General features: G+C 43.7%; 2 protein-coding genes across 8 annotated transcripts in view; one reads left to right on the top strand and one right to left on the bottom strand.

Annotated features, from left to right (window-relative positions):
* The window catches only part of STX3 (syntaxin 3), a gene marked incomplete at its 3' end in the record, with an annotated part of 43,500 nt that extends 29,080 nt beyond the window's left edge, over positions 1-14,420 (top strand). For 2 of the 7 annotated variants that reach the window (XM_080641051.1, XM_080641052.1), the window contains exons 3-11: positions 1,147-1,246; positions 2,702-2,776; positions 3,898-3,965; positions 5,374-5,482; positions 6,342-6,415; positions 6,612-6,746; positions 8,414-8,524; positions 9,976-10,089; positions 12,587-14,420. In XM_080641051.1, the coding sequence (XP_080497177.1) occupies positions 1,147-1,246; positions 2,702-2,776; positions 3,898-3,965; positions 5,374-5,482; positions 6,342-6,415; positions 6,612-6,746; positions 8,414-8,524; positions 9,976-10,059 (756 nt within the window). Of the gene's footprint in view, positions 1-1,146; positions 1,247-2,701; positions 2,777-3,897; positions 3,966-5,373; positions 5,483-6,341; positions 6,416-6,611; positions 6,747-8,413; positions 8,525-8,633; positions 8,874-9,975; positions 10,090-12,512 lie in introns of those variants that run through there. The other 5 variants (XM_080641053.1, XM_080641056.1, XM_080641054.1 and 2 more) reach the window with 5 other exon arrangements.
* A 3,100-nt stretch (positions 14,421-17,520) lies between these two features.
* On the bottom strand, positions 17,521-21,909 carry MRPL16 (mitochondrial ribosomal protein L16). The gene is made up of 4 exons (XM_080641048.1): positions 21,706-21,909; positions 21,305-21,370; positions 19,011-19,159; positions 17,521-18,191 (listed from the first exon to the last, which is right to left on the bottom strand). Exons 1-4 carry the CDS (start codon positions 21,758-21,760, stop codon positions 17,706-17,708), a joined length of 756 nt encoding a protein of 251 aa, XP_080497174.1. The 5' UTR covers positions 21,761-21,909; the 3' UTR covers positions 17,521-17,705.
* Positions 21,910-23,643: the final 1,734 nt, after the last annotated feature.

Genomic DNA, 23,643 nt, shown 5'->3' with positions numbered 1-23,643 from the left:
CTCAGTGGCTTCCACCACAGCCGGGGCCAGGGGGCGAGGGGCAGGGGTGGTTCATGCCTTTGAAGAGGGGCTGAGGCTCTTAATGCTCCGAGGCAGTGTCCTGTGTTTGGGTTCTCTCGGAACAAAGTGCTGCTGGAAATACTTTATGACACATGCCTGTATAATCAGGAACCTTAGGATTGTGCAAAAGCAGTCATGGCTGGAGCTTCAGGGTCATGATAGTATGAGGGAATCAGCTATCTATATATATAAAAGCCTAAGCAACTGTTATGACCGAATGACTGGAACAACTGGAATGACTGGTCGACCAGTTGCTATGACACACACTGACCACCAGGGGGCAGATGCTCAACATAGGAGCTGCCCCCTGGTGGTCAGTGTGCTCCCACAGCCAACCTCCCCCAACCCCTCCCTCTCCCCCCTGGCCAGCCAACTTCCCGAGGGCCCTCCCCCAAGCCCGCCTATCGGCCCCGATTGGGGGGGGCCATCTAGCTGGCCAACCTCCTGCAGTCCCTCCCCATGGCTGGCTGGCCCCCTGATAGGCCTCGCTTGCTGGCCAGGCTGAGGGACAACCTCCCCCCCCCCCCCACTGCACGAATTCATGCACTGGGCCTCTAGTACAATATAACATAATATGTTGGAGAAAAGCTCAAGCTGCCTCTTGAGGTGGTCACACTTAGTCTCTTTCTTTCTCTGTTTCTGTCTTACTATTCCTCTCATTCTTCTATTTATTTTTTACTCTCTAGGTTGGTTCTCTCTCTTTCACTTTTTTTTCTTTCCTTCTTTCTCTTTTCCCCTCTCCCATTCTCTTTTCTCACCTTTGGGGTCTGTGTGCAGGGGGCTAAAGGATCTGTCTGATCAGGTGTGTTGGCCCTTCCCTCTGATTCCTCTTCAGGGGTTTCCTGGCTATTCTGCACTCTGGCCTGAATCCTCCCCTCCAAGGTGTACAGATGAGTGTGAATTTCCAATGATTGCTCCACTGAGATTAATTTACTCACTGGGTAGCAGAAGACATTTCAGTCATATCTTCTTCCACAAACCCAGAAGGTGGTCAGCTTTCACTAGGGAGCTCTGCTCAGCTTTCATCTCACTCATGGATATATTCTTCCTCTTTGATGACCAAGTCTGTTGTCTTTCTGATTATAGATCGAGGAAACTCGGCTCAACATTGACAAGATCTCTGAGCATGTAGAGGGGGCTAAGAAACTCTACAGTATCATTCTGTCTGCACCAATTCCAGAACCAAGTGAGTGTTTACCCAGAGATGAATCACCCAGCGATGACTCTTGGCATAGGGGCTGAGCCAATCTTGTTTTTCCTTCCCTCTGTGAATAGCAGGGCAGCGCATGTATGCATTATATTCCACCAGTGTACACATCATAGCATCTCCCATCCTCCTTTACCCTATCTGGGCTCACCCTGCCCAGCCACAGTCAGCTCTTCTCTTCATGGTCCCACGTAATCCATGCAGTGAAACTCCTCTACTTCCCAACTGGTTGCTCATGACTGACAGTGACTCTTCCTGCTTCTAATGAACCTCATCTCAGCTCCACATCTGCCCCTTTGCTTGTGCTATCTCCTAAGTCTTACCAGATCAAGTACATTATTTTTCCATGAGGCTTTACAAAATTGTTCAAGTCCACATCAGTCCCTCCCATCACTAATCTCCTGTTTGTTACCAGCATGGAGGCACAATTTCCCCCCTCAGTATTTCAAATTTTTAGAGTAGAGTTTAGGGTTATATTTTGGATTCCATAAGAACAAGGAACAAGTTTGATACTGTTCAACTTTTTCAGTGACTCTCTATTAAAGATTAAAGTTGAAACATGTTAGTAGAGCCTATGGCATGGTCTTGGCCACATTCTTGCCATCCTTCCCCATACTGTAGCCAGACCAAACTTTGTTCCCCAAATGTTTCTTGTCCCCAAAGGTCTTTCACATATTGTTTTTCTCCCTGAGACTTCAGTCTTAGTCTCTTTTCCAACCTGGTTAACTCATAGTCCTTCTTCGAGACTCAGTCCTATTATCATCTGTCTTTAAAAGCCTTTCCAGGTCCCTCCAGCTGTGCTAGTGGGCTCTTCATAACCATCCCATCCCATGCACACCTTGACCAGAACTCACACCTTACTCCCTGCATATTAGAACTGTAATCATCGGTGTCCCTTTTGTTCCTTGTTCCCCACTAGACCATGAACAGCTTGAAGGCAGGCTCTATATCTTCTCTCTGAAAACTTAGTTTCTAGCTCAGTTCCATGCTTGTAGTAGGTGCTGTAGGGTGGTCATAGCTAATACTCATTTTGCTCCATACCTCCTAGGACAGCATTGTGCACACAATAGGTGTGTCATAAATAGTTGCTCAATTCTAAGTGGATGAACATGGAATTCTTTTCTCCTCAGAAGTCCCTATCCTCCCTTCTGAATGGAAACCCTCATGGTAAACCAGATTATTTCATCTAAAAACAAGGTTCTCAAAATGTGTGTGCTGGAGAATTACTTGGAAAGGCTTGTTAAAAAGACGGATGGTGGAGATCCAACCCTGGGGGTTTTTATTCTGTAGGTCTGGGATGAAATGCCTGGAAAATGCCTTTTAAAAGTAATCTCTCTATGATTCTAATGATGGAGAGCATGCTGGAATAAATATTGCTCTGGGTATTAATAATTAGTCTTTTCTAACTGATCCTACCTGCCTTTGTTTACCCAGAAACCAAGGATGACCTAGAGCAGCTCACGACTGAAATCAAGAAAAGGGCCAACAACGTCCGGAACAAACTGAAGAGTAAGAAGGGAGTAAAGGGAACAAACCAGCCCCCACCACTGTCTGTGTCACATCCACAGGGTCCCAATCTCCTGGACCAAAACTCATCCCGGTGGAAGCAAAGCCACTTGTTCTATCTTTGCCTGTGGTTTGGGCACTCTCCCCAGAAATTTACCTGTTCTTGATCATGACTGTGGCTGAAAGAGTGCAGAATTGAAGTTAGGAGATGGGCATTGACGTGTGCTCTCAGCTACTGAGTAGTTGGTGTGACTTGGCAGCTTTCTCTGGGGGGCTCTGCCTTTCTCTGTTTCCCCAGCACCTATGTACATTTGAATAGTAATGGTAGAGATATATGTGTATATGCACAATATATTATTTAGTCTATTGACATTTCTTGGGGGTATATATCACCGGCCATTACCTTAGCCCCACCCCTCAGTTTAGAGCATTTTTCAGTGAAACCAGTGTCATAGATTTATTTATTTTTTTTCCAGTGTCATAGATTTAATTCCTCTGGGGGCCCAGAAGGTCTCTCAGTTCAATGGCTGTGGTCTGCATTACTGTCCAGTGTTTTTGGTGAATGTATGTTATTGGTCAGAGAGTGAAATCAGCATTGTTCAGCCCAAGTTATTACTTTTTCCCTCAAAACAAGTCACCGTATTTGTTTTCATGGAGGTAGAGGTGGAGGTCATAGTAGCAGCTTCCAATAGTAGCAATGGTGTGTTTGCCACTGAGCCAAGCACTCTGTGCGCAGTCCCATTTAATCTTCACATCAGGATTGTGAGGGAGGTGCTCTTTGTATTCCATTTTATAGGTGAGGGAATACTGTGAAAGGTGAAATGGCTTTCCCAAAGTCACACAGCTAGTAAGTGGCAGGACAAGGGTTTGAGGCTGAGTTTCTTGGTGACTAAGACTCATGCTGTGCTAAGATATAGCCAAAGAAAACCTGGTAGTAGCAAAGGGTGTGGAATGCAAGTCCTGTGGCTCCTACTTGAGCTGACTTTCAGAGATTGTACTTGCCTATTGCTCCATCTCCATGGGCTGGGTGTGTGAGAATGAGCAAGGAGATTTCTATTGACCAGTGTGTTTATCAGAGGAGAGCAGCAGGTGTGTTGCTGGAATAATCTATCTCTTTGCTCCAGGCATGGAGAGGCACATTGAAGAAGACGAGGTCCGCTCGTCTGCAGACCTTCGGATTCGAAAATCCCAGGTAGGACTTTCTCTGGTTTAACAACCATCTAAGTTCAATCTCTTAATTTACTTTTTTCTTGGCTCAGGGTTTTGTTTGTTTGTTTTTTAAGTACAATTCTTACTTGGAACTCACTTGGGAACCGGAAAGGAGGAGCTGTCCAGACTAAAGCAGAGAACAGGGCTGAAGTGCAGTCCTCCTGGCCACTCTCACACTCTCCTTCTCCAGGGAGGTCCCTGAAGAACTTCCTAGGGCTCCCAAAATATAGCTTAGGATTTCATATGCCTCTTTGTTTTACAGAGGAGGAAACTGAAGTCTTCTCTCTAAAGATTGTCATTAGTTGTCCATTTTGGAGTTAGGCTCTTTGGTGGACATCAAGGGTTGTCCTTCAAGAACTAGCATGACGTTCAGGTGGCATAAGGAACGTGTTATGGAGGGCAGTGTAAGAATACATAATCTATTGCATGTGTTCTTAGCATTAAAAGACCTTGGGAAGAATTGGGGGTAGCCAGAGGAGGCTGGGCCTTTGATGGGTAAGAGTGCCCACATGGACAGACAGGCTCAGGGGTAGAGGTTCAGGGTGTGTGTGTCTCTCTGTCTGTCTGTGTGTCTGCGGTGTGTGTGGGTGTGTGAATCTGTGTCTGTTGATGTATGTGGTGTGTGTGTGGCGGGGGTTGTGAATGTGTGTGGTGGTGATGGGGTGAGGTAGGGATAAAGGACAAACATGAAGAGAAGCAGCCCATTTGCTTTCTAGGGAATCTGATTATGATTGAGTCACCTGTATGTATTTGCTTCAGGTTGAAGTGTGTTAGTTTGAAAGTTGGCTCAGAGTGGGGAAGGGGTAAGAGGAAAGTTGGCTAGGTGGGTTTTTGCAATGATTTTTTTTCTGAATTTTCACAGTGGTATTAGGTTTGAAAAAAGTATAAATATTGGTGATTTTTCAAACCAGTGGTGCTTAATGGCTATTGAGTGAATGCATTCACTTTTCTAGTTAGAAGTAAGAAGATTTGGGGAGAAGAGTTTGAGTAAGAATTCAGGACTTTGGCAGGTATGGGATGTAGGAAGGGAATCTGACAGCTTTAGAAAGCAGGCCAAGGGTTGTGCCAGAAAAATGCTCGTTGTCCATGTGGGTGCAGGGCTCTAAGATTCACAGAGTATCTTGTCTGGCTTCACAATTACCACATGAGGTCAGCAGGGCAGGTAAACATGCTGAAGACAGGCTTTGGAAAGATCAGTGGATCTCCCATTTGTGTAAAGTTAGAATACCAAAAAGCTGAGTCTGATATATTAGTCTTTTGGTTCCAAGGCCAGTGCTGCTGGAGATGAAGCTATGTGGGTTGGTGATGGGGGTGGGAGTTCTGCAACGGTTAGGGACCTCCCCCATCCCTCACTTCCTGGGGGCTTACCGCATTTGACATTCTTCCCACAGCACTCGGTCCTCTCCCGGAAGTTTGTGGAGGTGATGACCAAATACAACGAGGCTCAAGTGGACTTTCGTGAACGCAGCAAAGGGCGAATCCAGCGGCAGCTCGAAATCAGTATGTGTCTGAAATTTGGTGGTGCTGCTTCACGTTTTCCTGCCACATGGTTGTCTGTCCCAGTTGTGAGATCTGGGGAGAAGGAGTAGCAACCGTGCTTGTGGCTTCCATCTCACATGTTGTGCCCAAGCCCGGGACACTCCCTGGATGCTGGTTCTTAGGCTGAAAGGTGGCTCAGTGTTTAACAGGCCCAAGCGATTTTGTTTTTATGGAGGCCAGCGTTTCCTATACGTAGAGAGGGGACACTTGCTAAACAATGGCTCTCCTGGGGACTCAAGATGTTTTTTGCTGTCTTTTTGAGAGCAAAGAACATTTATGAAATAAAAGGTGTGGTGGTAGTTGCTGTGAGGAGCGAGGACATTAATGAAGCTGTGCTCTTTAGGAATTTGGTAATGTGGAACTCAGGGCCCTGTGGAGGGGCTGGGAACGCCCTGTAAGTGGAAGAACTGTAGGAACAAGGACGTTGTGAAAGAAATACAAGTGTTATTTAGGAGTGGCAGGTAGTCCAGGACCTGGGAAAAGTGTGCATTTGGGAATAACAGTGAGAGGTTAACGGGGATGCAGGAAGGGTCCACCCAGGAACTGGCTCCTTGTCCTGAGGGCCTTGGTCTCTGAGGTGTAGTGATGGGACCAGTGAATGTTCTGAGCTGGGAAGAATGTGATCAGGTATATGGTTCAGGAAGGTAATTGCTGATCATGTTAACAATGAATCAGATTAGGGGAGAAATCAGAGGACAGATGGGAGAGTGTTGTAAAGGCCATCGTCTTTATAGTGGAGTTACCATATTCCTAATCTTCAGGGAACTTTTGAAATGGTGTGTTTTGACCTTATATTTGATGCTCTGCTTCTGTTATAAAGCCGGCAAAAAGACCACAGATGAGGAGCTGGAGGAGATGTTGGAGAGTGGAAACCCTGCCATCTTCACTTCTGGGGTGAGTGACTCGGGAGCTGGGATGTATTGACCCTCCACAGAAGAGGGAGGCCACTGGGGAGCTCCATTAGAGTAGCCAGGGAAGGGTGGGCTGCAGGTCAGGGAGGCAGGGGACGTGAGGAGCTGGGCAGGAGGGGGTGTGAGGGCTGCAGCAGAGGATGGTGGCTGATGGCCTGTCATTGTACGGCCTCTTGCAGATCATTGACTCTCAGATTTCCAAGCAAGCCCTCAGTGAGATCGAAGGGCGGCACAAAGACATTGTGAGGCTGGAGAGCAGCATCAAGGAGCTCCATGACATGTTTATGGACATCGCCATGCTGGTGGAGAATCAGGTAACCGGCCGCAGGTACCAGTGTGGGGAGGGAGAAGAGGGAAGTTCAGGTACTTCTGAAAATGCTGAGGAAGGGAATATGAGGAGACAGGTGAGGGAGCATCATCAGAATTTGCTTGAAGGAGAAAAAGAATTCCAGTATCCCAGGGAAAGGAATGCATGCTTGGACCCTGATACATGGGGCAGTCTCTGCCTTCTCGTTCTTTCTAGTACTTTGGCCTCACAGTCATTTCTAGTTAATATGGGGTTACAGATATCTTTCAAGTGCCCAGTTTCCTTTGGACTCAGGTTCTATTTTTATTTGCTTTTTAAAGTTAGAGATATGGGTTCTTAATGATGATGCCTTAAAACAGTCTCCTGATATGAACTGTTTCACTGGTGAAAAGTTAGGTTTAATAGAAGTTTTTATTATTTTCCATTTTTGTTTTTTATTCTGTATTTGTTCTTCCAAAAATGTTGCCACTTTCAGCTCAGGAACAAGAGTAGATAACAAAGTGAATGAAGGAATAACACAACATTTACACAAAAACTTGAAACACAAATGGTGCTTAGCTGGACGCTTGTTCTGTTCCTGAGCACACTTCTCAGGGATGCGAGTCTCTGTCCCCGTGTGCAGTGTTAGTTTCACATAGTCAGACACGGCCCGGTGTTGTGGTGTCGTGCCATCATCACTGAACCTGCAGCTGCTCGGCCAGTTGGACAGGACTGAGAACTGCTTCCTTTGGAGAAGGACTGCAGAACCGAACCGCAGCCCGGGCACTGCCTTGCAGCACTGCCTGGCTGGTAGTTGACATCAGTTCCCTGCTCAGGGCTCAGTGCCATTCCTCCTCCCAGTCTGGCCTTTGAGACCATGTTGCTAGTCCTTCCATCCCCATTTTTCCTTTTTCTCCCCACACTGCCTTGCCGTGGAGCTGGTTTGAGATCCAAGTGGTGGTAAGTGCCTTTCCCTGTTGACAGACTGCAGTAAAACGATGGGTCGAGTTAAGGGAAGGTGTAGGTAGGTGAGGGGAATTCCCTTCCTAAGGTGCCCAGAAATTAATTGGAATGAGAGCACTTCTTGTCAGGAAGTAATAGCTGGGAAATAGGTTAGGAATCTTCTTAAGAGATCACTGTGTCTTAGCCAAATAGCTTGGGTGAACCCAGCGTGTCACTTAAGGGGCCTAGGACTATCTCTTCAAGAAAGCACATATTTCCACCCTCAGATATTTATGGAGTACCTACTGTGTGCCAGGCACCATTCAATGGTATTGAAAACTCAGTGCAAGCCAAATGAACTTGGTTCAGGTCTGAATGACCAGGAAGAGGCCAGGACCCTGGTAATGCTCTAAGAACATGAGACATCTTTGCTTTGCTTTCTTGCCTCCCATGTTTAATTAAAGAAAATGGTGGTGGGATCTGTCAGAATATGTAGATACCAGGCATGTAGGCAGTGTGCTCCAGGTGACCAGCCTAGGGCCTGTCACAGAGAAGTAACTCAGTGAGTGACCACCAAGGACTGGAGGCCCATGGGTAAATCAGGGGGAAAGGTGGGCATGTGCCCTCTGAGGGCCACACATCAGGTTTTCTGGATGCTCCCCTTGGCATTGAAGATAATGATGTGGGGATAGCTAGGACTGTCTGGGGGAGGGGGGACGGTTATTGAGTGTGACTAGTGTCTGTTCTTTGCAGGGCGAGATGTTAGATAACATAGAGCTGAATGTCATGCACACAGTGGACCACGTGGAGAAGGCACGGGATGAAACTAAAAAAGCCGTGAAATACCAGGGGCAGGCCCGGAAGGTGAGACTCCCGCCGCCTTCAGGGAAGAGTCCATGTTGTGCGCTGTCTCTCGCTCTTTCTTCCCTCTCTCTGTCTCTTCTGCTGCCACCACCTCTTGCATCGGGGAAAGGGAGCCATGATTGACCGTATCGAGAACAACATGGACCAGTCAGTGGGTTTCGTGGAGCGAGCCGTTACCGATACCAAAAAAGCTGTCAAGTATCAGAGTGAAGCTCGGAGGGTGAGCGCCTTAGTCCCAGCTGGTCCTACTTGCCTCTCCTCTCTCCAGTTATCCCAACCTGTGTCCTTGAGCCTGTGCCTTCTCTCTTTGCCCTGGCCTCATCCGAACACCTGTGTCAGCCTCTCCTAGAGACTAGCTGTCCTTCCTTCCTGTGCTGTGCCTCTCATGGATCTGGCTCACAGGCTCGCACCTAAGAACCCACACTGAAGGCAGTTCTGTAGGATGGAGCGATTGCCTGGGTGTTGCTCCTGGACAGATGTTACACTTGACTCCTCCGAAACCTTCTCTTCCACTCAAGCAGCCCAAGATCCACCCCCACCGCCCCACTCCTGTCCCCCGCCCTTTCTCTACCAGGAAATCAGTGCTGTGCTGATTGTTGTGAACATGGTGTATCTTATGGAGCACCTATTAGTTCTACTTCATAGATGACAGGAAGGTCAGAGGCGAATTGGCTTCAGGCCACCTAGTCAGCATAGTAGCTGGGATTCAGATTCAGATCCTAATCATGCTCTTCCCACCACACTATCCTATCTCTCCACCCCCTTCCTTCTGGTGCCCTGATGCTGGAGGCCTTCTGGCTTCTCTGCCCACTGACTGGTAGCCAGCTCTGTGGCTTTGCTTGCTCTTTAGACGTTTCTTTCCTGTTCCTCCTGGGCTCTGATATTTTTGTTCTTCAGTTCCTTGTTTTCTCACTTCACCTGTTGCTTGCGCAGGGATTTGGGAAGCTGGGCTGTTATTTTACATGATGAATTCAGACTGGTTCACAATGGGACCATACTCTTGCTTTTGGATGTCCAGTCACTGGGGCTGTCAGGTGGGCGTGTGCTTTAGGGAGGAGATGGACAGAGTTTGACATTAGGACTGTGTCAAAAATATTGTTGCACCCCTTCTTGAAAAGGAAAGATGAATCACTTTATATCTTGGCCTATTGCTGTGTGGCAACTCCATGATAGTTGCTCTTATGTCTGTCCACATGGGCAGGACAGCAGTGTGAGCTGAGAGCTGATAGAAACTCTGTGTTTCCATCTGGAATATATGGCTAGCCAATAAGTAATCTGATAAGTGTAAAATATCCTAATGGAATGTCTTCATATAGGGTGTAGGCTTTTTTATTTGAATTGCTAAGATGCTTTTGATGTTGAGGTGAGAGGGGTTGGGTTTTAGATGAATTATTATTGCTTTTGGCTGTGTGTAATAATGCCTTGTTTTTGTTTCTCTTATCCCTCTCCAGAAGTTGATAATTATCATTGTGGTAGTAGTTGTGTTGCTGGGCATTTTAGCGTTGGTTATTGGACTTTCCGTTGGGCTGAAATAAGGGCGGCCCAAGAGGCTGCTGCACTGAAATGTAAGTAAATGGAAGGTTCTCGGGACTCTTTTTTGGCTTCCTCTTGGCAAATTAGCCTGGGATTTTAAACTCCACTTCTTCCGCCTTGTGATTGTCCTTGGACTCACTAAACCTTTCAGTTGTCTGTACATTCTATCATCTCTTTAAAATTCCGTTCCTGGGTTCTGGCTGCAGTCAGTGGGTTGGGTCTCCTGGTTGTCCCTACTCTTCGCTTGTTAATGTTTCACTGCCATTCCTGGCCTCTCCGAGCACTTCATTCCCACTCCCCTTTCCCAGCAAGCATGCTCCTATGCTGGGTACAATCTGTGTTTTGGATCTGGGCTTTGTCTTCTGAATTCTTACTGGATTTCATGGATGTTGGGCTTTGCTTTTTCATCTTCTTCTTAGTGTAAATGAAGTTTTGAATTGGGAATGGGGTCTGTAGGAGTTTGTTTGTGGCTGACTGGTTGGATCGTGAATGATTTAGTAGTTAACACTTTTGAATGTTGAATTGTGCCAGACAATGTACTGAACACCATATACACAAAACACTGACTCCTCACAACACCCTATGAGATAGGTGCTATTATTATCCACATTTTACAGACGAAGATACTTTGGCTCAAAGAGAAAAGTAACACAACCAAGTTTGAACATACAGCTAATAGTGGACCTAGGAGAATCCTTGTTGACATCTTAGTTTCCCTTTGTACAACAAGGTAGCTATTTATCATTGTCTACAAAGTCTAGAGAACCCTGCTTGATAGTGACTTTAACATTTAGTCTATTAATTTCTTTAAAATCTGGTAAAAAGAATAAGGCTGACCCCTGAATCAAGGTTTCATGTATATAGTGGTAGCATGATAGGAATGATCTAGTTAGTGGGACTGTTAAAACTTAAGACTGTTAAGTCAGTGACTTCTTGAATATTACTTTCCTGAATAAAATATAGTATTTTTGTTTAATAACTATAAAATGCAGAAAAGGTGAACAGAATTAACATTTAATGTTGTTGAAAGCCTTGTGGCATGTTTACACATTCAGATGTAGTTTTACATGGTTCTGACTATATTACCTATCATTTTGTACCCAGTTACAAAATTTTATGCATCATTCCACTAATATCTCTTTGTAAATATGATTTTCAACACAAGATTGTGACTATACTCTCAATTATGTTACATTTTTCCAATGTTGGAGGTTTATTATTTTTTTGCTATTACTAACATTATGAATAACTTATGTAATAGTTTTCTCATTTCTATTTTCCCTATATTATAAATTCATAGAATTTGGGTTCCTGAGGTAATAGAATTATTTTAAGACTTGATACATACTACCATTTTGATAACCAGAGGCAATCCTTCACTTTGTATTTCTTGCCTCCTCCTTCCATGTAACTAGAGGGTCTGAAAGTCAGATTGTTATAGATCTAAACATTCGCCTTCCTCTAGAGAGAGAAGCAGCAGTGAGGTGATCAACATCTCTTAAGTAATTAATTGATTCCCCCCCCCCCCCCCCGCAATTTGGAGTCTAGCCATTGTTTCTGTTAGCTTTTAAAGTTCAAGTTTTGCTCTGACTCTTAACTATATCATTGGAAAGGATGTTAACTAAGCAAAGGCATATATTTCCATATCCTTGGATGAAAGAAGTCTTGCAAATTCATAATGCCCCTTACCATTCCTAATTCCAGGAATTCAGAATGTAAATAAATCATTTTTAAACAAGACTAATAGATATATTGTTTTCAGTTGATATGCTAAGTTGCTTACTGCAGGGTATTCCTCCATATTCCCTAATAAAATCAGGACTGATCGTTACTGGCCTCCCCTCTGCCTCCCATGTGATCTAAAGGAGAGAGTTCTCTGAACAGGAGAGAAGGAAGACAACTTACATTTCTCTTTCCTAGTTGTGTGGCAGCTGTTCTGTCTGGGAGAAGAACGTTACCCAATTTTCAGACAGGGACGTTCTTTGAAGCTCAGTAAGTTAAGAAACTTGCCCAGGTCCACATAGCTCATAAGGCAGAGTAGCCATAATATAAGCCCTGAGCTTTTCCATATCCTTTTCACTGTGTCTTTCTGCCCTCTAAGACAAGTGGAGCATCAGGGGACTCATAGAGAAGACTGGAGTCCCAGAAAGTTTCTGAAGCATGTGTTTGAAAGGCACTGATGTTGGCCCCACAGTAGAATAGGTGTTCCCAACATGTGATTGTGCCTCCCCACTGACAAGTCCTTCCATGGGTATGTGACAGCCTGTGTGAAGGATTAGAAAAAGGACCAGAGATTTAAAAAACTTTCCCTCTCATCATAGGGCTTTGTTTCTTACAGGATTTTTCATTTCAGGTCCTGTCTTGGTGTGTCTATTGGATTTCTCAGGTTTAGCATTGACTTTCCCATTATTCTCCCTTTTTCAGGTATTTCTGATCTTTCCTCTCCACCTTCTAGGTTTGTGGCTGATTCTTAATGTTGCCCTTCAACATCATCCTGTGCACTGATCCTCCTTCCCCTGCCTCCCATAGAGCCCGATTCTACTCCAGCCTGGTGTGGCCACCTTGTCTTCAGATGGGAATGGAGTTTGGCCTTCCTGAAAGAGGATCGGACCCATTTCTTTGTTTCCTGTAACCGTCCTTGGACCTGACCCAGCAAACCATCTAGCCCTGGAGGAATCTAATCTACCTGATGCAACCCCAAGTTTTCCTCAAAACCTGCATTGTCTGAACCAGCCTGGCTTCTCTTTCTTCCCTCTACTATGTCAAATTTTTGCCTTGCACCTTGGAAAGCCAATTATTCAAAACCTTCCCAAGGTGCTGTATTTTTCTACCTCATGGACTATTATTATTCTCCCAGAAATTGCATTGTATCTTTCTTAGGAGGGTTTCTTTAACAAAGCAAAGGGATTTTTCAACAGTAGGTTTGGACTTTAGTCTTCTACCTGGCAGGGTCCCAGTCCTCACAGTTTATTGTCCCTGTGTCCTGAAAATATGAGGGATTGGCAGATGTCATTTTGGTCCGAGAGCTGACTTGCTTGAAATTCAGCCTTAAATGAAGCTCTTAGTATATTTAGGTTAGTGGCCAACTTCGGTATTTGTCTGTGTTGTATTCTCTCAGGTTTACTGTAGGTGGCGCCAGCGTGATGCAGTCTTCTGAGGTTACCATTTATGTAGGCTGAAGATATGGGATATTTGTTTTCATGGCTGAGTCTTGGAAACTGGTTGCCCACTGTTAAGGGTGATGCTTTGTGAAGCCACTGCCTTGAAGTCAAATATTTTTTACTTAAAAAAATGTTTGGCACTTAACATTGAGCCAGGAAGAAGGTGCTTGAGACTTTGGCTCTGGAAATGTTTCAGACTGGTGCCAGCATTCTGTCACTCATTTCATGTGTTCCAGGTAAATTTTTATAATTGGCTAATGTATATAGCTCTTCATGTGTCTCTCATGAAGTAGGAAGCTAGAAGTGGAGGATATAGCCTCAGAAAACAAACAAAACACACACACACCACTCCAAAAATAAACAAAACCCAACAACCTCGAGCTAGGCCAAAAATTAGGTAAGAGACATTGCTTACCTGCAAATGAGTCATAGAAGTAGGATCTTCCCATGTCATGGAGAAGCCTGCTGGTTCTGGATGATGACTGGGAGAATCGTAGGTCTTTGGGGTGAGGACCAAGTTGATCTCCATTAAATTTTTTCTGCTTAGCAGATATGTGGGAAGTTTTGAAACCTTTCACTATCTGCTGCCTAGGCTAGGCTTACCCCAGAGCAATTTGATATAACTTGTGTGACCTCTGGAATGTCCTATCTTCAGGGCCGAGTCTGTTGGGGGACAGCAGGAACTACTGAGTAGCTCTTCCTTCTATCAGGTTAATAAGCTTGACAGGTGCTTTGTCTCCCATAATCTCATCAGTGAGGAAGCAACAGCTGGGAAATTTTCAAGTGTCATGACTGTGCTGGCCCAGTTTTGAGCCTCTTAGATTCCCTGCTTGTCTCTGCCAGTCTGATTTATACTTCAGCATTGATTTTAATGCTTTCTAGGGCAGGGCGAGCACCCTCATCCAGGCACTGCCCATTGGTTTCCTTTGCAAAAGCTACTTCCAGTCATCATCCAGCACTCAGACAGAGCCGAGGGATGCCTCTTGCCCATGGCTATGAAGTTGACAGTGGACTGGCTCTAGCAGCAAGGCCAGACAAGCTCTAATCACAGGCTTTTGCTCTCCTGAGATTGAGGTCTGGGGCTTATAGTTTGGAATACAATATAAGTGAAGGTTTTTGTTGTTGTTTGTATTTTTTAAGGAGTACACTTGATTATTTTATTGCTATTTAAAAATAAATGACTTTATATTGATTGTGAAACCAATTCTGTCTCAATTTCCCTGCAAAATACTTAGTGATTGGGCGCCATCATGTGGTGAGTTTAGGAATGGGGTATATTTTTTAAACGTGCTGGGTGAGAGAGATCTGAAGTTCTAATTTTTGAAAATGGTTCAACTCTCAAAGAGTGCAATGTAATTGTATTTGAGTTTTTGAGGTGCTCACCCCGAAGAGTTTGACCCATTCCTTGAGCATAGTGGCTCCAGGAGGAAATGGGGTAAATCGGTGTGATGGTACCTAGCTGACAGAACATACTGCTAGTAAACAGCTGTCATCCAAGATAGCTGTTGACTGAATTTGGAATCTCTCACTTAGAATGAATATTCCTACACTCTGGGTTCTGGAAGCCAGATCCATCTCCCCTTTCTTTCATATCCCCTTCCATGTCCTGATCCACGTTGTCTCCCTTCTGTGGGAACTCTGTCTGCACAGTGATGTTGTTTCTCATGTGCTTTTTCTCTCTTCGTCTGGATGAGCAGAAGAAGATCATGATCATGATCTGCTGTATCATCCTTGCGATCATCTTAGCTTCTACCGTTGGGGGCATATTTGCCTGAAAAAGGTGAGCCATCTGTGGGGAGGGTCAGGCCTGCTTTCACTTACTTGAAATGGGTGTGTCCTGAGGGCATTCATTGTTTGTCACCAAAGTCTGGGTGGGATTAGGTGTTAGAATAGATGAAGGTTGGAGAAAGCTAATGAGAGATGCTTCATAGTGAGAAAAGTGAGTGAGGATTCATTGGTAGTAGGTAGATAGGGAGACAAAGGTGGCAATCAGGTCTGGTAGAACAATGCTTTCTATAAGGGTGTTGGTCTACTGCAGCAAAATGTCGGCCTTGCCATCTAGGAATGGCCAAAGGATAAAAAATCAGTTCTTATATTAGAAGCACCCTAAACTCTTTGGAAATGGGCCACATAGTAAACCTGATGTAAATAAATTTTCTCCCTTAGGAGGTTAGGACATATTAACATAGCCTTGTGAGTAGCCCCTGCAGAAAAGGGATTGGTGATCCTGACCTTGAACAACTTGCTGTATAATCTTTGATTTCCCCTCTCCACTTTTCTGTTATCTCCTTCAGCTCTCACAGATGGATCCTCGACTGGTATTTTTAATCCTCCGTCCACCTCTGTGGTGCCATCACTTCTCACTAAGGATTCCTCAACAGTGACTCCTCTTTCCATTATGAAACCTCTTATGACACAGGGCACCAGTCAAATACCTACTGAAAGTTATGCAAAGGGAGTCATTATGACAATACAAAGTTGGGCAGCGGTGACGGAACAAGGAGTCCAGAAATATGTAGCTGGTTTGAAGGAACAGACTGCACGGTAACAGGCACCTGTTCAGGAAATAAAGGCAGATATTGTAGCATACCCATTTCATCAGGATCAACTGATCAGAGTTGGGCACTTGTCACTTCTGCTCTTCAGGTTCTTCTTCTAAGTCTCACCTTTGACCAACCCTATACCTGTTTCCTTCTTCTGGGCCCTCTAGTCTTTAAAGTGAAGTGCCTAATGATAGGCACCAGACATGTGTTGTTCACTGCTGTCTTCAGTGTTTAGCATAGTGCCTGCTATTTAAGCTCTGGTTTCTATTCATGTCTTTGGATTTGACAGTTAAACCCTTTAAGGCATCAATGGAAAATGGTTTGTTAGTATCAGAAGCTGCATAAAATGCCTGGAATGGGTTGATCTACTTATGTAAAAACAAAACAGGATCCCCCTTACAAATTATACTGTAAAGTCCTTTCCCTATGGATGGTGGAGCCATCAACAGTCTCTCACCCTGCTAAGATGGTTGGTCTCAGGATTGTGGTTTACTAACTGAACATGGATCCAAAACAAAAGAGGTTTATACTTTGGTTGAACTAACAGTCATCAATAGTGTGCTCTATGAATCCTGAAAAAGGAGATGAAGAAGTTAGGTTCTCAGGATTGTGGTTTAATAACTGAACATGGATCCAAAACAAAGCAGGTTTATACTTTGGTTGAACTAACAGTCATCAATAGTGTGCTCTATCAATCCTGAAAAAGGAGAGGATGTTAGGTCAGAAAGGTGAAGTGTGGCTATCACTCACTTCCTTCTTACCTAATTCACATTGCTAACTGAAACTGACTTTGTTGTTAGCCAGCAATGTGTGTACAAGAAAAATGTTCCAAACACTGTCCCCAATTCAAGGTTCACATTTCTATGCAATTTAATGATTATATTTCAAGTGATTAACTAAAAATACATTAAAAATAGCATACAACTTTTAAGGACCATACAACTGTTGAGGTAAATTTGTACTTTTGAAAGTAAATTATTTTCTTTGTGGGAGATCTTAACTTTTTAAGTAAGCGGGATAAAAATATTTGACATTTTAATTAGTGTGCTTTCTACCCACTTCCAAAAGCAAATGGCTTAATGTTTCTATCAATTTGTATTTCCTTTAGCGTGAACAATGGATAGAGAACTGAAAGTTATGCAAAGGGAGTCATTTGCTGGCTAGTCCTGAAAAACAGATTAATCTTGGCAAAGGCAAATAGGGAGCTGGAACCATGGAGCCCTTATTTATCCAGCAATAACTATTCAAGTCCTGTGTGGCACACTGCACTGTACTAGAACCTGCAGGGATACAAAGATAGAGCCAGATACTCTTCCTCCTTAAACAATTTCAGACCTAGGAAAGGCCACACAATTCTAACTTTTGTTTTTCAGTTCCTTTTGCTAAAAGGCAACGGTGTGTTCCCAATAACTGGTCCCAACCCCCAAGATTGAGAGAAGATGGGTAGCTGGGCAGGAGTAAATATCTGTTGAATTAACCCATACACTGTCATTTTATTTCTTTGCTTTTCTAAAAATGTCAGTTTGTATTTGTAAACTAGTAACAGGTCTTAAAAACTAGCTCCTGAAGTTTGTACATATAAAAGGAGGTACAGATACTAAGTCTGACTTGCATCAGAGGTGGGAGATGCAAACACCTGTTTTAGTCCTGAAGATGTTCACCATATGGCCAGGGAGGACCAGAGCTCCCAAGTCCATCAGGCCTGTTTCTTAATCATTTAAGGTATTAAGAGTGACCAATGAGAAGTTATAACCAGAGGTGATACTGAAATTTTATTTAATATAAATATAATGCACTTTCATCTATAGCACTCATATGTGGCTCCTTGGTTATGACATCAGAGCTACCCAGACTTGCAAGGTAACTGAGGGGAACAAAAATGTAGATTCCTTTTTGTTCAAACAAAAATACAGATTCTCTGTACATTTATTTCTCATATTCTCACTACACACGTTCAGGCAGGTAGAATTTGCCCCAGTATCTCCCCTTTTGGGTCAGGTCATATGGGCTCAGTACTTTCCGTATCCCTAGCATGTTGGCAGTGGCTATGCGCTCAAAGGTCCAGGGGTTTTGGTTGTTACGCTCTCGTTCCTCTTGATCTTTCCGCATCTTCTCTAGGGTTTCACGGCTCACAGCCTTTGCTGGGAAGGGCAACTTGTGGGCAACCTGGTTGAGGAAACCTTCTACCTCTTTGAATTCACAGCGTCCGCCCATCTCTACTATGAGGCGGCCAGTCTTCACAGGAGTCACATAGTGATCAATGGCGCCTTTGCCACCCCCCATACGCTGTCCCATACTCTTGCGGGTGATAGGCTTGAAAGGGGCTGGTACTCGCCATAAGGCAAACATGTTCTTGGGGTCCATAGAGCGGTTGATCGTCAGGCGCATCATTTCAAAATGGCCCCAGTGGAGGTAACCACCACCCAGTGCCTAAAAGTGAATGGGAGAATTAGAAGCACATAGGGATTTAGATATCTTTTATGGGCTCTATTCTTATGTCTTCTTTTATAGCAACTGTGGCTTCAACATACAAATGAAAATAAGAGTTCTAATAAGTACCACGGAAAGCCTAGGACCGAGTAAGAAATGAGAACAAGGACTTACTTCAATGGGTAGCCAGGAAAGGCTTCTTTGGGGGAGGTGACATTTAAAGCTGAGGCCACAACAGTAAGAACTAACCAGAGGAAGAGAGACAAGTATTCCAGGCAGAGAATGGTGTAGGTGAAGGCTTGGAGTTTGAGAAGCCAGAGAGGCTGGAGTAGTGAGGAATGGGCAGGCGAGAGTGGACATGAGGGTCTGAGAGGCAGTCAGGGGCTGATCTTGGGGTTATGGGAAGAGGACTTTAAAACATCGCTTTGGCTGCCTGATGGGAAATAAAGCCTAGTTCACATCCATTTTTGCTGCTACTGACATCAAGTCTTCATGGAAGCTACTCAGTGAGTAAGGAAACAGCTGTCTCACATCCTAAATAGTGGAAAATTTTATTTTTCCAGAGGCCTGCAAAGATCTCATGCTCTGATTATGGGGTAAATTAGGTAGCCTCTTTCCCCCCCTGCTTTTACATTATTTTCACTCTACATAAAAAAAAACCCCACCATACATAATTCAAATATTTACTGGGTATTGCACATCAGTTTAAAGAACAACTGGTGGCAGTTTTAATAAAACCTGTGAAGGAAGAGATTCAAAGAGTATGAGATTATGTTAATCCCTAACTTCTACTCTGGAGCTACTTGCTGCTGAACTCACCAAGATTGCAAAATTGCCTTCTGTGAACTCAGTATCTTCAGTTGAAGGTCCCCGTATGTCACGCAAGTTTTTAGGTTCTCTCCGAACTTTTGGCACAAGTGGCATCCTTTCAACAAATCTAAGCTTGGGCTTTTCAGGAATGGAAACACCTACAAGGAACATGGATGATTAAGAATAAGTGATACTACACATCTCAAAGGATTAATTATTTTCCTAGAAAAATTTTTAGCAATCAGGAGAAAGTCTTAAATAAAAGTTACCTTGGAACAATAGTTCTAAAGTATGTTAGGTTTTTCTTGTGGATGCTTTTATTAACATTGGAATCCTTTGATTATGACAATGATGAATGTGAATGTTTTTAAATTTTTAAAGGTAGCAGTTTTAGCCTTCAAACCAAAATTTATTCATTAAATGACTACTCTGTGCCTAACACTCTAAAAGGGACCATTTGAGACAGTATAGAGATGCAAGACTCACAGAATAACACTAGCCAACATTTCTTTTTTTTTATTTAGTGCTGGAATTCAGATGAATGTTTTACACGCATTATCTCAATCTTTTAAAACAACTTTATAGCCTTGGTATTTTTTAGGACTTTCTTTTAAAAACTTTTGAACTTTTTAAAATTTTACACATATATGTCAAAGGGCCAAATAAAAAAACTGCACAGCTCAGTGAATTATCACAAAAAGAATGCATAAACACACCCAAATAAATATCACCCAGATCAAGAAACAGAATATGAGGCAGGTAGTATTTTCAATCTCCGTTTTATAGAAGGGGAACTTGAGGCCTAGACACATTTTATATATGGTCGAGGTCATCCAGTTAAAACAGCAAAGCCAGACAGTATGACACTTAAAAAAACTGAAACAAAACTACACTACCTCTCTGGATGTTAACGGGGGTAGTAGAGAGAATACTATATTGTACATGAAAATATCCAAGTTCTCCTGCTCTGCTACATTCTCGGGGAACTTACAATCTAAGACTTCTGTGATTAGTGCTCTTTCCTTTACTTAGGCAGGGGCTTTTAATGATGAGACTTGCACATACCCTACAATATGCAACAGCTTGCTGGATGAGGGTGGGTGTGCTGAAATGCAGGTCAACATACACTACATTTTTATCATGTCTGTCTATATATATATATAAAAGGCTAATATGCAAAGTGTCTCCTTGGGAGTTCGACCGCTTGCTAGACATGCGCTGACCACCAGGGGGCAGCACAGAACAAAGGAAGGCCCCGATAGGCCCTGATCACCGGCTAGACGTAGGGACCCTACTCGTTGTACGGGGCCTCTAGTTTTGGAATAAAAAGTTAACTTGGCCCTAGCTGGTTTGGCTTCAGTGGATAGAGCATCTGCAGACTGAAGCGTCCGGGGTTTGATTCCGGTCAAGGGCACATGCCCAGGGTGGTGGGCTTGATCCCCATAGGGGGTGTGCAGGAGGCAGCCAATCATTGATTCTCTCATCATTGATGTTTCTCTCCCTCTCCCTTTCTGAAATCTATAAAAAAATATTTTTAAAAAAAGTTAACTTGTAAGTCATTTAAAACATTTCTATAGTAAAGCAAACATGGCTCTACAGTGTAGTCAAATATAAAACAGGAGACTTCAATGAAATATCAAATTATTAATAGGCTATTCAGAGCCACAAAAACTGTCCCCTCTCCTCTACCTTCCCACCCCCAAGTTTCTATACAAAGCTACAGAGAAACAGTAATGCTTTATCTGGCCTACAGGTCCATACATACTTCTGGAACATGTAGTAGTTTAACAATTATGTGTAAAAGATAAGGCTCTCAGAGGTCCAGGCCCCTTTAATTTTTTGAGATTTCCAATATATTTAAAAAAAAGAAGAAATGGTAAATTAGATTTACAAAATTGTGGCTCACCTTAAATATTTACATTTAACAAATGAATGCTTTTCACATAATCTTGTTAAGTGACTGCATATATGTATAATCTTATTTGGAGAGAACATCAAAAGTCTACATTTGAGGCCAATCAGCCATAGCTGAGGGTGGGCCATGGGCCACACATCGGTAGTGGGCCATAGGAGAGCTATCCCATTAGATATTTGCTCCATAAAAGCAGGGACCTTTTGGAGTCTCTGGTTCTTTGATTTCTCTCTAGTATTTAGAGCACTGTTTGGCATATAGTATGCCCTCAATATATATTTACTGAACGAGTGAATGGAGATAGCACGCACTCCTTCGTCTTCACTTACCCTCTGCTGGATTCCAGCAGAGAAAAGGCTTACAAACATGACAATGACAAATGAGCGCTCACCCTCGTAAGTCGGCACCGGGAGCAGCGTCTTTAGGCCAGCACTGGCGGGTGGGACTGCCCAAGAACCTACAGAGACAAATCAAATCAAACCAGGAACGCGACAAGGCCAGGGCCAACGACACTCCTGACAGAGGTATCTTTAAGGGTGGGACGCGAGTTCTACTAAATGGGGCTCAGGCGCCCAAAGAGACCAGCCGGGGGCGGGAGGGTGTCTCGGCGCCAGCCCCGATAGCGGCTGGGACTCTTTTGCACGAATCTTAAGGCAGGAAGGGCGGCAGCAAAGCGCAGCCCAGACCAGCGCTTCAGCAACCACATGCAGGGCCTTCTTTGAGTCGGAGACACACGGGACTAGGGATGGGGTGGAAAAAGGGACTGCCTGTGCGACCCAGGGGACTTCTGACCTGATAAAGGCACTCGCAGGAGAGGCCCAGTGGCGCGGGCCAGCAGACGCCACATGGTTACGAGTATCCAGCCGCGCCGGGCTCCCCACAGCGACCACAGAGGTTACCTTGACCCAGATGTGGTGCTCTACCTCCTCTCAGGGATTCCTCTTTACAGCTCAGTCGGGCAGGAAGTTGCGTTTGCGCCAGTCCCTTCCGCAGAGAGACCCCGCGGAAGCGGAAGAAACTCAAACCGCTGCGCGTGGGTTCCGGCTCCTGGTCCGGAAGGGCTCCCCTGTGTCGCTTTGGGGTCAGCATCCAATCTGGGGTCTTTTCCTAGATAAGGGCGGCAGGAGGGGGTGTTTTCTCTGGGGAGTACAATGCTGAGAAAACCTGGATCATATAGCAATTTGGTTCCGTTAACCTAAAAGTAAAAAAGGGTAGGTGAGAGGCCATAAACCTTTGAGATCCAAAAAGAATTGTAATTCTGGGAAGCGGTGATGTAGGCAGAAACCCAAATGGTGTTTTAATTGGGAGGTGAAGGCAAGGGGTATTTATGAGAAAGGAAAGGGGAATAATTATATGAATAGAGAAAAGGACTTTCTGTAGGTGCAGATCAACGAACACAGTGACGCTAATTCTAAAGAATGCGTTTAAATTTCAGTGCAGTGGTTACAATCTCTGCTTTCCTGTTATCATTGTAAATACTTGTTTGGAATACAGTGCTGCTGTAGGCCCAGTCAAAAGGTTGTTTTGCCTGGTTTTGAGCTTCCAAAGATTTGAGGAATAAGAAGTTCAAGGCGGTTCATCTGAGATCTCAGCTCGAACTTTATTTTACTGTAAAGTGGCTTCATTCATATTATTTTTCACAGTTCCTTACGATTCATTATACCACTTCTCTAGGATGCCCCTAGGGTTTATATTTTTTTCCATCTGCATAAAAGATATCTAGCACCTCAGTTTTTAATCTTTCTTATTTTAAAATAAAGAGATAACAGAATCCAGTAACCTAGTGCCAGATCTGGTTGTTGACATAAATGGCACACACACACACACTAGATTCCCACATAATTTTTTCTATTCCCACAGTCTTACTGATCTGAAATCAGTGCTACACCGTTTTTATTATTGTATTTTTAGTATATATTTTTATATGTGTTTGGTCAAGTTCACTTTATAAAATCATTTTGGCTGTGTTTTGTCTTCAAAACAAAGTTTTAAAACATTTTGTTACGCTTCATTCTCTATTTTTTCCATTTTTATTTTCTTGCCAGAATTATTATTCTTCTTCATCACGAAGCCATTTGCAATTTAGAGGAAAATTCTTTGCTGTTTCAAGGGATTATAAGGGCTAAATTGGAAAGGACTAAGAAATCATGTATTTAGTTCCACTTCCTTATCAGTGTTATTTTTCAGTCATGTATCTGCTATATGTAATTCATCTATCTGGTTAAAGGCAAGTACAATTGAATACATGTTTTTTTTTTTTTTTTTTAAATATTGATTTCAGAGAGAAAGGGAGAGGGAGAGAGACAGAGATAGAAACATCAATGATGAAAGAGAATCATTGATTGGCTGCCTCCTTCATGCCCCACACTGGGGATTGAGCCCACAACCCAGGCATGTGCCCTGACAGGAAACTGAACCATAACCTCCTGGTTTATAGTTTGAAGCACAACCACTGAGCCACACTGGTTGGGCAGTATATAATTTTTAAATGAGCAAAAGTATTTGATAGCAATCTTCCCTCCTCTCTACTCTGCTTCTTCACAAATTTACATAATTGACCACGCCCCTAAAGAAAGATTAGGCTTTACCAGCCATGGCCAGGGGAGGTCATGAAAGTATAATAGTCATTGAAACAACTGAATGTTGTCTTGGACATTAATTAGCCTTATGCAAAAATGACCACAGACTACATTTTATGAAGAAACTTCTCAAGGAGGAATTACAACTTGT

The sequence above is a fragment of the Plecotus auritus genome, assembly GCF_963455305.1.
Source record: "Plecotus auritus genome assembly, chromosome: 9".
NCBI lineage: Eukaryota > Metazoa > Chordata > Mammalia > Chiroptera > Vespertilionidae > Plecotus > Plecotus auritus.
Note: the sequence above shows the minus strand (reverse complement) of the source record. Positions and strands in the feature narration are given on the sequence as shown.

Bases quoted from the DNA above. Each gene is read 5' to 3' on its own strand.
- MRPL16 (XM_080641048.1), bottom strand. From the start codon at position 21,760: ATGTGGCGTCTGCTGGCCCGCGCCACTGGGCCTCTCCTGCGAGTGCCT. The intron at 21,371-21,705 runs GTCAGAAGTCCC...TTGTCTCTGTAG, and splicing joins CCTGCGAGTGCCTTTATCAG to GTTCTTGGGCAGTCCCACCC. The intron at 19,160-21,304 runs GTGAGCGCTCAT...TGTTCCTTGTAG, and splicing joins CCCGGTGCCGACTTACGAGG to GTGTTTCCATTCCTGAAAAG.